General features: G+C 36.9%; 1 protein-coding gene across 3 annotated transcripts in view; it reads right to left on the bottom strand.

Annotated features, from left to right (window-relative positions):
• The window catches only part of NEK7 (NIMA related kinase 7), a 152,879-nt gene that overhangs the window by 20,460 nt on the left and 113,812 nt on the right, over positions 1-18,607 (bottom strand). For all 3 annotated transcript variants that reach the window (XM_059998791.1, XM_059998792.1, XM_059998793.1), the window contains 2 exons: positions 15,774-15,868; positions 11,563-11,676 (listed from right to left, as the gene is read on the bottom strand). In XM_059998791.1, coding sequence (XP_059854774.1) covers positions 11,563-11,676; positions 15,774-15,868 — 209 coding nt within the window. The remainder of the gene's footprint in view (positions 1-11,562; positions 11,677-15,773; positions 15,869-18,607) is intronic.

Genomic DNA, 18,607 nt, shown 5'->3' with positions numbered 1-18,607 from the left:
CATGGAACATTCTCCAGGATAGATCATATCTGGGGTCACAAATCAAGCCTTGGTAAATTTAAGAAAATTGAAATTGTATCAAGGATCTTTGCTGACCACAATGCTATGAGACTAGATATCAATTACAGGAAAAGATCTGTAAAAAATACAAACACATGGAGGCTAAACAATACACTACTTAATAACGAAGTGATCACTGAAGAAATCAAAGAGGAAATCAAAAAATACCTAGAAACAAATGACAATGGAGACATGACGACTCAAAATCTATGGGATGCAGCAAAAGCAGTTCTAAGAGGGAAGTTTATAGCAATACAATCCTACCTTAAGAAACAGGAAACATCTCGAATAAACAACCTAACCTTGCACCTAAAGCAATTAGAGAAAGAAGAACAAAAAAACCCCAAAGTTAGCAGAAGGAAAGAAATCATAAAAATCAGATCAGAAATAAATGAAAAAGAAATGAAGGAAATGATAGCAAAGATCAATAAAACTAAAAGCTGGTTCTTTGAAAGGATAAACAAAATTGATAAACCATTAGCCAGACTCATCAAGAAAAAAAAGGAGAAGACTGAAATCACAGAATTAGAAATGAAAAAGGAGAAGTAACAACTGACACTGCAGAAATACAAAAGATCATGAGAGATTACTACAAGCAACTCTATGCCAATAAAATGGACAACCTGGAAGAAATGGACAAATTTTTAGAAAGGCACAACCTGCCAAGACTGAATCAGGAAGAAATAGAAAATATGAACAGACCAATCACAAGCACTGAAATTGAAACTGTGATTAAAAGTCTTCCAACAAGCAAAAGCCCAGGACCAGATGGCTTCACAGGCGAATTCTATCAAACATTTAGAGAAGAGCTATCACCTATCCTTCTCAAACTCTTCTAAAATATAGCAGAGGGAGGAACACTCCCCAACTCATTCTACGAGGCCACCATCACCCTGATACCAAAACCAGACAAGGATGTCACAAAGAAACAAAACTACAGACCAATATCACTGATGAACATAGATGCAAAAATCCTCAACAAAATACTAGCAAACAGAATCCAACAGCACATTAAAAGGATCATACACCATGATCAAGTGGGGTTTATTCCAGGAATGCAAGGATTCTTCAATATACGCAAATCAATCAACGTGATACACCATATTAACAAATTGAAGGAGAAGAGATATGATCATCTCAATAGATGCAGAGAAAGCTTTTGACAAAATTCAACACCCATTTATGATAAAAACCCTGCAGAAAGTAGGCATAGAGAGAACTTTCCTCAACATAATAAAGGCCATATATGACAAACCCACAGCCAACATTATCCTCAATGGTGAAAAACTGAAAGCATTTCCACTAAGATCAGGAACAAGACAAGGTTGCCCACTCTCACCGCTCTTATTCAACATAGTTTTGGAAGTTTTAGCCACAGCAATCAGAGAAGAAAAGGAAATAAAAGGAATCCAAATCGGAAAAGAAGAAGTAAAGCTGTCACTGTTTGCAGATGACATGATACTATACATAGAGAATCCTAAAGATGCTACCAGAAAACTACTAGAGCTAATCAATGAATTTGGTAAAGTAGCAGGATACAAAATTAATGCACAGAAATCTCTGGCATTCCTATACACTAAGGATGAAAAATCTGAAAGTGAAATCAAGAAAACACTTCCATTTACCATTGCAACAAAAAGAATAAAATATCTAGGAATAAACCTACCTAAGGAGACAAAAGACCTGTATACAGAAAATTATAAGACACTGATGAAAGAAATTAAAGATGATATAAATAGATGGAGAGACATACCATGTTCTTGGATTGGAAGAATCAACATTGTGAAAATGACTCTACTACCCAAAGCAATCTACAGATTCAATGCAATCCCTATCAAACTACCACTGGCATTTTTCACAGAACTAGAACAAAAAATTTCACAATTTGTATGGAAACACAAAAGACCCCGAATAGCCAAAGCAATCTTCAGAACGAAAAACGGAGCTGGAGGAATCAGGCTTCCTGATTTCAGACTATACTACAAAGCTACAGTAATCAAGACAGTATTGTACTGGCACAAAAACAGAAATATAGATCAATGGAACAGGATAGAAAGCCCAGAGATAAACCCATGCATATATGGTCACCTTATCTTTGATAAAGGAGGCAGGAATGTACAGTGGAGAAAGGACAGCCTCTTCAATAAGTGGTGCTGGGAAAACTGGACAGCTACATGTAAAAGTATGAGATTAGATCACTCCCTAACACCATACACAAAAATAAGCTCAAAATGGATTAAAGACCTAAATGTAAGGCCAGACACTATAAAACTCTTAGAGGAAAACATAGGACACTCTATGACATAAATCACAGCAAGGTCCTTTTTGACCCACCTCCTAGAGAAATGGAAATAAAAACAAAAATAAACAAATGGGACCTAATGAAACATAAAAGCTTTTGTGCAGCAAAGGAAACCATAAACAAGACCAAAAGACAACCCTCAGAATGGGAGAAAATATTTGTAAATGAAGCAACTGACAAAGGATTAATCTCCAAAATTTATAAGCAGCTCATGCAGCTTAATAACAAAAAAACAAACAACCCAATCCAAAAATGGGCAGAAGACCTAAATAGACATTTCTGCAAAGAAGATATACAGACTGCCAACAAACACATGAAAGAATGCTCAACATCGCTAATCATTAGAGAAATGCAAATCAAAACGACAATGAGATATCATCTCACACCAGTCAGAATGGCCATCATCAAAAAATCTAGAAACAATAAATGCTGGAGAGGGTGTGGAGAAAAGGGAACCCTCTTGCAGTTGGTGGGAATGTAAATTGATACAGCCACTGTGGAGAACAGTATGGAGGTTCCTTAAAAAACTACAAATAGAACTACCATATGACCCAGCAATCCCACTACTGGGCATATACCCTGAGAAAACCATAATTCAAAAAGAGTCATGTACCAAAATGTTCATTGCCGCTCTATTTACAATAGCCCGGAGATGGAAACAACCTAAGTGTCCATCATCGGATGAATGGATAAAGAAGATGTGGCACGTATATACAATGGAATATTACTCAGTCATAAAAAGAAACGAAATTGAGCTATTTGTAATGAGGTGGATAGACCTAGAGTCTGTCATACAGAGTGAAGTCAGTCAGAAAGAGAGAGACAAATACCGTATGCTAACACATATATATGGAATTTAAGAAAAAAAATGTCATGAAAAACCTAGGGGTGAAACAGGAATAAAGACACAGACTTACTAGAGAATGGACTTGAGGCTATGGGGAGGGGGAAGGGTAGACGGTGACAAAGTGAGAGAGAGGCATGGACATATATACACTACCAAACGTAAGGTAGATAGCTAGTGGGAAGCAGCCGCATAGCACAGGGAGATCAGCTCGGTGCTTTGTGACCGCCTGGAGGGGTGGGATAAGGAGGGTGGGAGGGAGGGAGGCGCCAGCGGGAAGAGATATGGGAACATATGTATATATATAACTGATTCATTTTGTTGTGAAGCTGAAACTAACATACCATTGTAAAGCAATTATACTCCAATAAAGATGTTAAAATGAAAAAAAAATAGTGTTTGAGATAACACTCAATGTTAATTTTAACAAATAATGGCACAGTTATAGATTATATTTAATATTATTAGATATCTCATTCTACATTTTAAAGTAAAATACTCTCATCTCACTTAGCATTGGATTACATAACTATAAGAACTAGAGAAATATTTGTGAAAACAGATATACTTCCAAACATTATTTGTGCCATATAATATAATGTCCCTCATTTAAATATTCTTGGGACAGTGTATTAGGAATAATCTTCCAGCACCAATTTAAATAACAATGGTTAACTTCCAGTAAGAACTCCAGGAAATTTATATAGTTGTATTAAAATTTGTGAAGGCAGCAACTATAAAATAGAACTATTTAGACTGGTCAAATGAATAAGAGGTTTTATAAACTATAGTTTAACTTCAAAATATGCAAAACTAATCTGTACCTGGCACTTTCATCTTTTTTTCTTATTTACATAAAGTAGCTCTTTTATGAGCTAAAACAAAGGTCATGTTTTTTGTTACTGACTCAACTTAAAAAACTTCTTCAAGCATATTCTGAATTTAAATATAAACAGAAATTATCTGTAAGTATTAGGTTAAAAAGCCAGTTTTAATTTTTAAGGCTTCCACTTAGTACTTTGCTCTCCTTTCCTTAAGGGTAAACATTTGGGAAATGAAGCAATAAAATTACAACAAATCATAACATTTTTTGTTTTAGCATGTCATGGATCGACACTTCTGATACCTTATTTGAAATACATGTAGTAGTTTTTACACATTCTAATATGTAAAAATCATTCCTACCCTTCTGCGAAAGTTCCTTATTCTTTCCCTTCAGTGTGGCGTGACCCACAAGCTGCGGCCAGGCCAGGCAGAGGAGTGCTCTGAGGGAGCTGTGACCCTGCCTCTCTGCCCAGGACACAGTGCCCCCGGGAAGGGGCGCCCAGGTGACATGGTGGGTGAGGGTGGGGACAGAAAAGAGAGCACTGAGGAGCCCACGAGCCTGGGGTAGACCTGAGACTCTCCTTCCTCCTTCCAAAGGCTGCTTCCTTTGCTCTTGCAGCACAAGCAGTGGATGTCGTAAGGGGTGCCCTGGAGTCTAGTATTTGCTCTGTTACTTCTGGGTCTCTGTCTGCTCACGTGTAAAATGGGAATAATGCTGCAGACCTTCCTTCTTTAACAAGAAACTTCTTATGTGGGTGAAAGAAAATGGTGATTTCAGAAGTTGAAAAAATTTAGGTATTCCAATTTTATTTAAAGCCATGCAAATATAGTTACTCTACAATAACCTATAAATATCTGAAATCAGTTTAGTTCAACTAAAAATTCATCATTATTATTTTGTTATTCATATATAATCAAGCATAGAAAGGATCAAGCTTTTTAATCCTTATATTTTAAATACTCTGGAAAAATCAATACTTACCTAGTCTCAAGAATAATGAAAATGCCATGATGAGGTATCACCTCATATGGCCTCATCAAAAAGTCCACAGATAACAAATGCTGGAGAGGGTGTGGAGAAAAGGGAACCCCCCTACACTGTTGGTGGGAATGTACATTGGTGTAGCCACTATGGAGAACAGTATGGAGGTTCCTTAAAAAACCAAAAATAGAACTACCATATGATCCAGCAATCCCACTACTGGGCATATATCCAGAAGAGGAGACAAAAAGTCTAATTCAAAAAGCTACATGCACCCCAATGTTCAGAGCAGCACTATTTACAACAGCCAAGACATGGAAACAACCTAAGTGTCCACTGACAGATGAATGGATAAAGATGGAGTGGTACGCATATACAATGACATATTACTCAGCCATGAAAAAGAATGAAATAATCCCATTCCCACTAACATGGATGGACGTGGAGATTATCATACTAAGTGAAGTAAGTCAGACAGAGAAAGACAAAGATTATACATCACTTCTATGTGGAATCTAAAAAATAATACAAATGAATCTATATACAAAACAGAAATGGAATCACAGACAGAGAAAACAAACGTATGGTCACCAAAAGGGAGAGGAAGGAAGGGAAGGGGGGATAAACTAGGAGTTTGGGATGAACAGATACAAAGTATTATAAATAAAATAGGTAAACAACAAGGACCCACTGTATAGCACAGGGAACTATATTCAATATCTTGTAATAACCTATAATGGAAAATAATGTGAAAAATATGTATGTATATAACTGAATCACTTTGCTGTACACCTGAAACACAATGTTGTAAATCAACTACACTTCAATTAAAAAAAAAAAGAATAATGAAAATGATGCTGGAAATTCTTATGCATTTGAGTGAAGTGGTAGGGAAGACTTTGCCAGTGTGCACCACTGAACTATTCCTGGAAAAAACCCTCCCTCCTGCCTTCCATTTCTCTAACTTAAAAAAAATAAAAAAGGAGGAGGGGGAATTGTGGCATTGTCTAAGAAAGGAAGAAATCATAATGGAAGTAATAAAGTAAAAAAAAAATTGTTTGTTATTTAATAACGTTAAAGAAAAAGATTATTTGGAGGTGAATGTTTATGAGATTTCATCCATTCTCCATTAGTTCTTTGGATGTGACCTTTTAGGCTGATACTTCATAGGATAATTGCATATTCGAGAAGTAGTTCCATTAACTGAGTTTTAATAGTAACTGATATTTTTCTATCTGTGGGCTGGAGGTATAAAGCCACAAAACACACAGAAATTTAATGTATAAGAGAGGCATTAAATAATGTGAAAACTGATTAATGGTTTAATAATTTTGATTCCAATATTATATTTTGGTTTCTTCACCTATAAAAGAAGTAGTAAGACCTACTAAATTATCAAGTTTTCAAAAATATAATTACAATGGACTTCCCTGGTGGCGCAGTGGTTGAGAGTCCACCTGCCAATGCAGGGGACACAGGTTCGTGCCCCGGTCTGGGAAGATCCCACATGCCACGGAGTGGCTTGGCCCGTGAGCCATGGCTGCTGAGCCTGCACGTCCGGAGCCTGTGCTCCACAACAGGAGAGGCCACAACAGTGAGAGGCCCGCATACGGCAAAAAAAAAAAAAAAAAAAAAAAATATATATATATATATATATATATATATATATATATAAAAAATTACAAGGTAACCACAAGTACTGTGTCCTAAAATAGTCTGTCACTTATAATGAATTTAAAATTACTACTAAACAGATAAGCATTTGCCATAATAGGTCAGATTCACAAGCACTGCTATCATAACACTGTCCACTTTATTAAAAAGCTTTAACCATCTCACCAATGTTTTACAGGCACTTGTTTTTTACTTAAAGTATGGTTTTCAAATCTTCAATTTAATTTCTCCCTACTCTGTCTTCTCAGACTGAGAACACTCTTCTTCACTCTACTCATTTCCATTTTTCACTTTCATCTACAAACTCTTTACTCAACTTTTCAGAACTTCCTTCCAATCTGCTGAGGCAAAATTCTCTTCAGCCTTTCCTGTGTATTCTCTACTTATGCTAGGATTTTTTAATTAAAAAAAAAATTAAAGACACAAATCTATATTTCGCATTGTGTTAGTGCTCAGATTTTCAAATATCGGTTAAAAAGAAACTAACTCAGTAGAGAACCACACTTTACACTTTCTATATAAATGATTTTCAATAAACTATTCACTATTTTTAAAATTTAGATTCTCCTGAGATAAATTAGTGAACAATCGTGAAAATGCACAATTCTGATGATTACTCCAGTATCTCCCAAAGAAATTAAATATAGAAACTGAAGGGAAAAAATCTATTTGCCTTATTTCCTAGTAATGGACATTGGACATTGCAGATATGGTGTTGCTTGCTTATCAGAATGAAAAAAATCATATAGCAGGTAACATCAATAAAAGGAAACATCATACCTCTGACCTGTCTTTTGAGTAATTTTCTTCCTCACTGCATAGAGAGTTCTGTAAGAACATTCATTCATTCAATTGACATTAACTGGTTCATTCATTCTTTTCATTTATTCCTTTAATCTCACTCTCTCATTCGCTCAATTGATTGATCAATCAATCAATCACTGAACCTTTTTTAGTGTGCCAGGCCCTAGAGACACACAGATAAAAAGCAGTTACAGGAGCCAGACAGTCTGGAGTGGGGAGCCACATGTGCAAAGAAGACGTGGTACATATACACAATGGAATACGACTCAGCCAGAACAAAGAAAGAAATTTTGCCATTTGCAACAAGATGGGTGGACTTGGAGGGTATTATGCTAAGTGAAGTAAGTCAGACAGAGAAAGACAAATACTGTACATCATAACTTATAGGTGGAATCTAAAAACGAAAACAAACGTGGCTATAACAAAAAAGAAACGAACTCACAGATACAGAAAACAAACGAGTGGTTACCAGTGGGGAAAGGGGAGGGACAAAAGGGGATTAAGAAGCACAAACTACTATGCATAAAATAAATAAGCTACAAGGATATATTGTACAGCACAGGGAATATAGCCAATATTTTATAATACTTATACATGGAGTATAACCTTTAAAAATTGTGGATCACTATGTTGTTCACCTGAAACTTACATAATACTGTAAATCAACTCTACCTCAATGAAAAAAAACAATTATAATGCAGTGTGGCTGCCAAGGGAGGAGGGTTTGAGGGGTGGAGAAAGGGGAGCAGGATAATTTTATGCAGAAGATGACGGCCATGGTTTGTTCTAAAGACAATGAGTTTGCCTGATAAAGCACAAGGCAAGGAGCGCTTCAACACAAGGAAGCAGCACCCACAGAAAGAAGGAAATTCATGGGCCTTCTAGTACAACCTGCATGGGCAGAGTTCAGGAAAGAAGCGAGTACACTGTGATCAGAACGCCAGGAGAGCTCAGCCCAGGCCAGACTACGAGGGGCCGTGGGAATTACAACTCCTTGGACTTAGTAAATGTTCAATAAATGTCTGCTTCACTAATGTTAATTTCTTAATCACCAACAATACCAAGTTTAATTAAAACTAAGAGGTATCTCAGGGAAAATATCTACCTTTTTTTTTTTGACCCAATATTTTTATTGTTAAGTACAGTAATTCCCTATTGCTACATGAATGAGATCACTACTAGAAAAGGAAAGAATACTGAACACTAAAAGTCATAAGATACTTTAGTCAGCTACAAATATATATACGTTCCTAATATCATTCATGTGCAGCTGAGATAATTCAGTCTGGAATCCTAAACTGTACATAATAACAACAACTTAATTCAAAAGGAAATATCTGACATACAGGTTTATTCTTCCAAAGGATACTATTTCTCAGCTTTGGTTTTTAATGCTGAAGTGTATCTATGTCTTAGATTATAAGAAATTTAAAACTCCTAAGCTCTTAAACTCTGAGCTGTTCTAAATGGAATGACTGTATCTGGAAATAAACCTTGTAGAGCTCCTCAGGATTCTGATCAATTGAGGCTGGTTGGCAGGCATGCCTTTTATTCTCATGAAATGCTCCCTGTGTGTCCTCTTTGGGCAGGAGCCTTAAAAATTTAGCAGTAGCTAAATCAACTTGGTAAGTTTTCAAATAGATATTTGGTGGGAAATTAATTTGCTTAAAATGTTTAGTTTTCCAACAGATATAGAGTCTGTTAGCATTTGAGCTATAAAATTGACACCTAATGGATTGGTCTTTTAACTAAAAGTTCACTGTTGAAAAACTTTATACTTCACTTTTCATTGTTTCCTAAATTTTGCCCTACTAAAAAGCTACATGGCAATTTAGACTTTTAAAAGATCTGTAAAGCCTACTATATAAAGGAATATTAAGATACCGTTAAAGTGTGGCAGCATGAAGTCTGTTCAGGTTTTTTGCTACCATAAATTCTGTATAATTATTTTCCAAACAAACTGAGTTCCTACTTAAGGAGAGAAAATATTTATTAAGCACATCTGCATTTCAAAGCTCTTATTCTGAGAACTTTTCTACATAACTGAACAGATTAAAGTAAGATCATTAGTCTGTATTTTTTGTATCTCATTTCTTCAGTAAGAATTAGTTTCCCTGTTTACCTACGCATTACAGCTTTCAGTTTTATCATCGTGCAACAGCAAATTTTGCCAATCGGAGAGACTGTACTATCTTTTTTGGAAAGTACATCATCTAACATGTTTTGCTTTATATCTCTCTTCAAAACTGGTAACTATATAGAGTGAAGTAAAAAAGTGTAATCTGTTTTCCTTTCCCAACCATAAGACCTTCTTCTATCTGGGCCAGACTTTGATATTTGCCCCTTGGCTGAGAATCTGCAAATCCAACTTCACACTTAGCTGCAGTGAAGTAGCCCTGCAGGCAGGCCGACTTCAACGAACCACTAGTGGTATCATCATTAAAATCCTGCTGAAGGTCACCATGGCAACCGCCTGCTGAGGCTTCACTGCTGCACTCGGCATCTCCTAATCAGCTACCATGTGAAATGCAAATTCAGACAGTCTGAAAATTAGTCAAGAAGAATAGGGGATGAGGATGCAGATATGTGAAATATTCATGCGCTTCGTGGAAAAAAGAAGACAGCATGAATGACACAACAAAGGACGGCCCCTGACATTCTCGCTATCATTTTGCATGACTATTCACACCCTACTGTATTTCCAGGCCGAGAGTTCTGCAGTTGGCTTTGTGAAGTGCCGTATTTATATTCTATACCCAAAATAGTAATTAAAAATGGCTAACATAATAGCATTAACATCAAATAAAGGTAATACTTCTAAATTACTACCACTGCCTTGTAAGAGTTTGTTCTAATTACCTGAATACCAATGCTGTGAAACAAAAAAACCAAGCGTCATTGATTATCAATATCAAAACTATTAGAAAAAAAAAAGGTACTTTCAACATCCTAGGACCACAAATGCCTTACATATGGTAAAAATTCTTTAGAGATATTTATTATTCAAGTTACATGGACTCACTCTTCCTTATATAAAATTGGAACCGACTGCATTCATTTCACATAGAAAGAGTGCTAAGACCACCTAAAAGGTGAACATTATAATTGTTTCATATTTTTCCTTTGCCCCTTTCCATTTTCCTTGGGCAAAACATCTGCTGCTCATGAGCAGGTGAGATGTCCTAAAACAGTGGTTTCTCTGGGTGGGTCCCCAGTGAGCTTTCCAAAAACAGTTATGTGAACACACTTAGTTAACCTGAGACACTGCTATTCTGCATATCTCCTCCTTAAATATAGATAAAATCATGATGCATTAGGCAAAAATGGGAGATGTTTTGTTCAATGAAAAACTGGATGTTGGGTGGAGCCCAAACAACTCATTTCAGTGGGCTCCCAAAGCAAGCAAGGATCCAGCTCAGATCTTAACAAGGTAAAGTCCTCTAAGATTTTCAATTCTACCCAATGTACTTTTTACCACATCTACAGTGATAAGCACAAACATTTCCTACAGGAATCTGACTGCAGCAGTGAGGTGGTGATGGGACAGATCTTGTAAAAGCAAAAGGAAAGAGGGTAAAGCTGAAAGAATAAGACTGAGACGCATGCAGCTGAGAGATGTTTGCTTCCACTCTGGGAAAACATGGGCCGAAGGGAGGGAAGGAAGTGGTGCCAGAAGAGAAAGTTACAACTGTGTGCTGCTCTGAGACCATAGGCATGAGGAGGGACCCTGTTAAGAGGGGCCACTGGACATGCTGGTCGCCCAGAGCCTGGCTTCAGCATTAATTCTGCCCTCTGCCGTGTTTAGGAGGCTGCAGTCAGCCGCTGTTCCCATCCCACGTAGGAAGTGGCCGGTGTCACACCACGTGCTGTGCTGTGTTCCTTTCCACGTGATGAACTAACTGTGGTCACCTCTCTAACAGCCAAGCCTCCGAGAGAAGGAAAACGGAATGAAGGTGCTCTTTCTGCCACCTGTACTTGTCATTTGTATCAATGGATAAAAGAAGATTCTATAATAAAATGCAAACATCAGCAAAATGAACAACATGAACGCATGACTGAAAAATGACTTACCTCCTCTGAATAGTGATCTGAAGGAAGAGGTGGGTAGTCACACTGCTCTATCTTCTTACACAGCGAGTACAAGTTCATTTTGTCGCCATAGAAAGGACTCTGTAACGCAGCCATCTGTAAAATGCTCCCAATGAAACTGATATAGTTACATGGTAACTTTAAGGGAGATTTCATCAAGTATATTACACTGCGGGGGGTGGGGGGGGGTAATTACAAATACTTTAAATAAAGTTCTGTAGGCATTTTGTGTTTCATGAATATCCTTTTCAGAGAATTACTGAGTAAGTCCTAAAAAGTCTTACTTCAATTTTTGGTTATTATTTTCAACATTTAAACTTCCCTAAAAGGGAGAAATGGTTAGCATATAATTATTTAAACATATACACATGCACACATACGCAGTATAAAACAGTATTAGAAGAATAAGAAAATAACTTAAGACTCTTTGTAAATACAATGCTACAGGAACGACTAGTATATCTCATGACTAGACAGACATCACTGGTATATATCAACCATGTAATGGTCACAATACAACAAAAATGAAACTGAAGTTAAAACTGAATTATAATCTAGCAATGCTTGGGGAACGAACACATAGCATTTTATTTCACACGACAGTTTCTGTAGGAAAAGGTTATTTTGAGATAAAAAATGTCTTCTCAGTCTGAATGTTATAACTGATCCTCAACTAGTTCACAATGAATTAGAACTGCTTTTCTTTTTTGATGATGTCTCGAAAACACGAAATGTGCTCAAAAGCCCTAGGAGTCTAGCCGCTACTTCAAGGCATCCAAATGAGATTTTTATGTAGGAAAAAAAAACGACTCTAAGAATGAATGCCTTTTAAAAAGACATTATTGAATTTAACTTTAAGACCAGGTTCTAACTTGACCTGATTTCAGGTGTGAGCAAGGACTGCGGTTAGCAGGGTTACAAACTAAAAATTCAATTGAAAATGTTCGCCTCCTGAATCTTTGAACTGCGGGCGTGAGACTACAACACGGAGTACGACGCTGCCCCCAAGTCAGTCACCCTTTTCTACATGTGCTAATAAGTTTGATTTTGGAAGGACAATGTGTACATTCCCCAGACAGGCTGGGCGTGCGTGCAACACGCTGGGCCGAGCAGTGCTCCTCGGTGGGGTGGGCGTCGGCGGGGACACATGAGCTGCGAATGGCTCTCATCTGTCTGGGCCGCTGCAGGCAGAGCTTAACTCCTTCCCGGCCTGGACCGCGGGGCTGGGGGGGGAAGCAGAGCTCAGAGCCGCCCGGCAGCCCTTTCCTAGATCTCCTGCAAAACCGCCTTAGGAACAGGTGTTCCCCACGAAGAGAAGAAACCCCCAAACAAGGTGCATGTCCCTAAACATACAAATTTCCACTCCATTTGAGAGGAAATTTCTAGAAGAGGGGCTACAATAATAATAACATGTTTTGTTGAAATGCGAGGACACTTTATGATAAAACACAATCTTTAAAATGCCCCCCTTGAAAAATAGACTGTGTGTATAAACTACTGTCTCTCCGTGTTTGCAAAAACCCTAAGTAAACGTCCGTATATTCATTATCATGTGCCAGGAGTTCATTACAGTACTTTTGTCTCAATACTGCAGTGTTAAAAAAAAAAATCTGAATGTCCCCTAAGGAGTTAAACAGGAATAGTATATTTTCATGCATCTCCTGCTTTGACAGATGAAAAATGTCAACTGTCCTGTTTTTATTTTCAAGCTTTTGCACTATTCATCTGGTTCATTAGTGCATCTCGATGCTGCCCCTGACAGCTGCTCGCCCTCTCCTCCCAGCAGCTGAATTTTTCAGGCTAATTTGATCCTCCACACTGAGACGATCGCTAGAATGATTGACTTGCTCCCTGACCTCCAGGGTCCGACTTCCCTGATTAGTATTCTGGGGGTGTTGGAGGGACGAAAGCCCACTGTCTGTCTTTGGGGCTGGTGGCAGCTCTCTTTTTTTTTTGAACTGTAAGCCACCAACCTACAACCCTGGAAGGATGCAATTGCTGCACTGAACAATAAAGGAAATGTGTAAAACCTACTTTTCCATGTAAAGGTCCGTGTAGCAAAAGCACAGCATCTTGATTTTAATTAGTAAAGTCTACTTTGTTGCATATCAATTAAAACTGTACTGCTAGTTTTTTTTTTTGAGGTTTCAGGAATATCTGAAAGTCTAATTTTCTGAGTTTAAAATACGTTTTCGAAAAAGGCTTCCCACTCCTTCGTTGTGAATGGTAAATTCTTAGTGGGATACAATATAAAATATCGATGTGACGCTATGGCCAATTTTTTAAAGCTAAACTACTGGGCATTTTTATTGACATTCTATTAATACAGAACCAGAAAGATATACAGCATCAAGGTAAATTAAATCCTTAGAAAAATTCTAGTTCTTCCCAATCACCTACACAGAGCAACTGAGGAAATGTGCTGAGCTGAAAACTAATGTTACCATGTTAAATACTGTAACTCAGAACCATCCACGACACATAACACACATGAATGGAGGAGTGTCCAAAGAAATAATTTTTATTTTGGTGTTCAAGTATACATAAAAATGGGACACTGCCTCTCAAAGGCAAATCCAGAATGTGAAGAATTATTTGAGTTTTGACATGGGAGTCTGCTGCTCCTACAATAATTAGCAAACTTCCCAAAAAATGCTTATTACCTCAACTGAACTTTTTCTTTTTCATTGCTAAATTTAATTTCTTTAGTGGAAACCAATTTGCTGTTTACTTTTAGGTGTATAAAGGGAAAATGTTGCTTTGATAATATTATTAGACTACGGCCTGAAGGAATCTAAGGTCACCTAAACAGGTATAAAATATTTTAAAATGTACAAAGTGCCTTTTAAACTTTACAATAACTTAATATAATCAAATCAGTGCAACAGGGTTCCAACCTATTAACATAATATAATATAGTAAGCATAAATCTCTTTTAATCTCATGTGAATACGTACAAACATGTATTTTGTTCTATCACTAATTCATAACTTTTCTTAATAAAAATTATCCTAAGGATGTTCTTTAAGAACATTTTTAAAATCTCTTTCTTTTTAAGTGGTCATTAGTTTATTTAGTAGGAAGAACAAAATAAACAATCTCAGGTTCCTTAAATTAAGGAAATTTGAACCTGCAATCTGTAAAATAATAATTAAAGATTATGATACACATTTTAAAAAACCTGCTGCTGCTCTACTTCCAAGTAAAGGTGGAACAATTAAAATAGATGATCTCATCATATATTCCATTTAAGTCAGGAAGACGAGACATAAAATAAAGAGTAAGAAATACACTGGTTTCTACCTATCCAGTTCAGATTTCCTTTGTATACCTTAAAATATGAAAATGATTCAATGTATTATTTTCCTTCATTTTATTTTATTAAAAGAGTTACCGAGATGTAGGTTAAGTTTTAGTTAACAGCTTTGACTGAAAGCCTACATTCCTAGGAAAATTACCATTCAATTAAAGAAGTAAATTACAGAAGTCCCTAGCATGAGTGTTCTCTGATACCATTACTATATAACATGAATATAAAATGTGCTCATAGCATGCTTTCTTCTCTTCACTCAAACTGTCACACTGCAATACTTGCTAGAGGATCTATCTACATGATTCCATCTTCCTTTGATAAATTATCACCAGTAGAACAGGTGAGAGAGAGTATTTCACTGAGCTTTACCAATATAAACCGTTACTCATGGAAACTAAGTGATAACCTAGAAGAATTATCTGTCTACAAACTATCCTTAAAGCTGAATTAATCTACATAAAAGTGAAAAAAAATGTGACAAAGCTATTTACTATGCTTTCATATTTTACATCCATTCTATTATATCCATCCTGTTACGCATGGGCAACAGTTTTTTTTTAATAGATCTTCAAATGTGTATTTTTATAAGTAAGATTATATAGCAACATTATATTAACATAAAAAACATTTAAGAAATAAAACTCCCATCAAAAGGAAACAATTTAAAATTATATTAGAGGAAGTAAATGTGTAGAAATGTACAGTTACTAAATTTCATTATACGAACAGTTACTAAGTCAATGAATTAACTTCCTCATAATTAAAAAGCTAATTCTTAAACATCACCCAGAAAAAAATAACTATATACTATTAGGATAGGGGAAATATATTCCAGTAAGTAAAACCTCTTCAATATATGGAATTTATCACCATTACCTACCTCATACAGTAGACAGCCAAGGGACCAGATGTCAGATTTGAAGTTGTACCCATTTTCATGTATTCTCTCTGGAGACATGTAATAAGGTGTACCCACTGCAGAAAGAAACCAAATAAAACAAGAGAAGGAAAAGAATGAAGATGCCGCTGTGCTAAGAAATTACATCCAAAATTCCAGATTTAAAATGTCATCAAAATAATTCATTAGGATCAGAAGATTGCGCTGGGGAATACTCAAAACTTTTAAACTTCCTCTTTCCTCCCTGATCCTTGAACAGCATGTTTACAACTATCCCACTTTAAAAAGGGTGTGGTGGGTTACACTTTATTTCCTTTTGATCAATTCAGGGAGAATCTAGGGAGCATAACTAAAGAAAAAGAAAGGAATTCTAACACAAAAATCTACTAAGTGACTCACATTGATTTCATTTCTTGATTTTTTTAAACATGGCTTGTATATCCCAAATAATTAAACATGATGATATAATAATTCTAAAATAAACAGCAATACATAATTGAGTAGAGTACATATAAATAAATCATACTTATTAACTTTTACAGAAACATCCCTTAGAACATTGTTGTGACTCTTAAAATGATATAATCATTAACCTTCAGTACCTTACTCCCACTTTATAAAGAATAAAACAGACTTTTGTACATCAAAGGGTTATATAATAACATATGTGAAAAGTCACTGACATCTCTGAAAAAATGTCCGAGACTATTGCTACTGAGAACTTTATAGAGACAAGATACTCCGGATAATTTGGGGGTTTGCTTGTTTCGATGTGTGAGTACATTTTTTGGTTTTTTATGACCATTTTAGAAAATGTGAACATAATATAAGGAATGCTAATATAATACATTTAATTTAAAATGTATTAAATATCTTAAAATAAGTAAGACATATACATTATATTTTGAAGGGTAAAAAACACTGAAGTGACTTTGGAAGTGAATATCTTAAGTCTCAAACTTAGATGACTATTATTTCACCATCTGCCTAAGGCTTTTTCCCAAATAGAAAATCAAAGTTTGAGAACAATATTTAGAAATTTTACTTGCTTGAGGCAACAGCTACCAAAACTATGCTGCTGCTCACAGAGAAAAGCACATTCCCTTCTTCTACTAATTTTTAAGTACTCCCTAGGAGTTAGTAAATCTAATGAGAGTGTAACTCAGAATGCTGAACAGCGGTGTTTCGTCAGAGGCAACAAGAAGAGGCACATCAACAGTCAAAGCATCATCCTCAAAGGCATCATCCTCTTCTTCCAAAAGAATGAAGTTATAACCTAACGGCTGTGTGGAAACTATGCTGGGCTAAAAGCTGAAAACATCATGAACCAGCGATTCACAAGAAATCCTATCTATACTGGAATCCATTTTTCCTAGTAATGGATGGTCCTAGTCAGAATGGATGAAAGGGAGGTACTTACAGAACTGAAGAAGTGAAAAAAGGAGTATGCAAACAGGAGGATAAAAGAAATTTAAAGTATGAAGTATTCGGACATGATATTTGACGCAAACTTTAAGAAAAAAATGATTTAATTGCAGCATTTCCTCTGAAGACAAACAAGTGAGTTTGCCAAATTCTCTAAGGGTGAGAAAAGCCAAGAAACTTTTAGAAATGGCTAGGTTTAAAGAATTTGCATTATTATTGAGTCAGATAAACACAAGCTCTGCAGCTTTGGGCGCTGTGGCCCCTTCCACTTGTAGTTTTCACAAGCGACACCAACTGTGGGCATACTGAACGCTCTCCATTCAAGGGGGGAGGGGTACAGCTGGAATAATAAATGGCTCTGTACAGGCTCCCGGACGTGAAGCCAGTGACTGGCAGTGAGGGATGTGCAGAGAGAGGCTTCACGGAATCCACAGGGGGCGACTGAAAACAGTGAGGCTTGAAGGTTCAGAGTTTACCAAAAGCAAAGGTAATTTTAACCAGTAGCTCTGGGAAACCTGCTGATACATTAGGGGTTTGATGTGAGTGTGAAAGATTGATGAGAGGGAAAAAGAAGAACAAATGCTTGCATTTTACAGAGATTAGCCCCAGCATCACACCTTAACTGCCACACAGACCCAACACACGGCTGGCCTGAGAGCCAAGGAGGCAGAGAAGCAGGATGATTAGGAATCCCACTAAACTAAACCTAAATCCTGAAAAACTGCAAGGTACAGAAGAGCCTCTTAGGGCGCTGCTGGAGGTCATTACCAACAGTTACACACAGAGTTAACGCTGCGGCTTTAAACCCAGACGAGGGTTCTCCTTCATATTACCAGCAACCAGCGTCTTTATACTAAATACGCATGTTTGGGTATTTCAATTATGTGTATCTTGCGTATATAATAAAATGGAAATCTGAGTATGCTACTCACCTCTCTGACCGACACATCATGTCCAAAAGCGTCATTAAGTGGGAAAGGAGAAAGTCTGCCTCCTGCACTATGATTACTGATGGGACAGACTCATCACTAAGCGCTGAGCCTGGGTGCGAGAGGCAGGTCTTGCCCCTCCCCCATGCCTCCCCGACCTGCCCCCGCAGGGCGCCTCCGTCCTGGACGCCGACACTGAGCACAGGCTGGGCCCCTGCCCATCCTCGCCCGTCTCTACTGGGCACAGAGCCGCAAACTTTAAGTGCCCAGGAAAATGCGAAATGCGTTTAAATGCAGTGAGACGTTCTCCACATTTCAAACTTAATGAATACATGATTATTTCCTAAAAACCTTTTTTTCTAAAATTCATGACAGCTGTGTGTATTAGTGCTGTTGCCTCAAGAATGTGGTGACTTCTTAACGACTGTACAAGACAAGGGGGCGGTGCAGAGTGACATGATT

This window comes from Delphinus delphis, chromosome 1, assembly GCF_949987515.2.
Source record: "Delphinus delphis chromosome 1, mDelDel1.2, whole genome shotgun sequence".
Lineage (NCBI taxonomy): Eukaryota > Metazoa > Chordata > Mammalia > Artiodactyla > Delphinidae > Delphinus > Delphinus delphis.
This window is presented reverse-complemented; position numbering and strand designations above follow the sequence as displayed.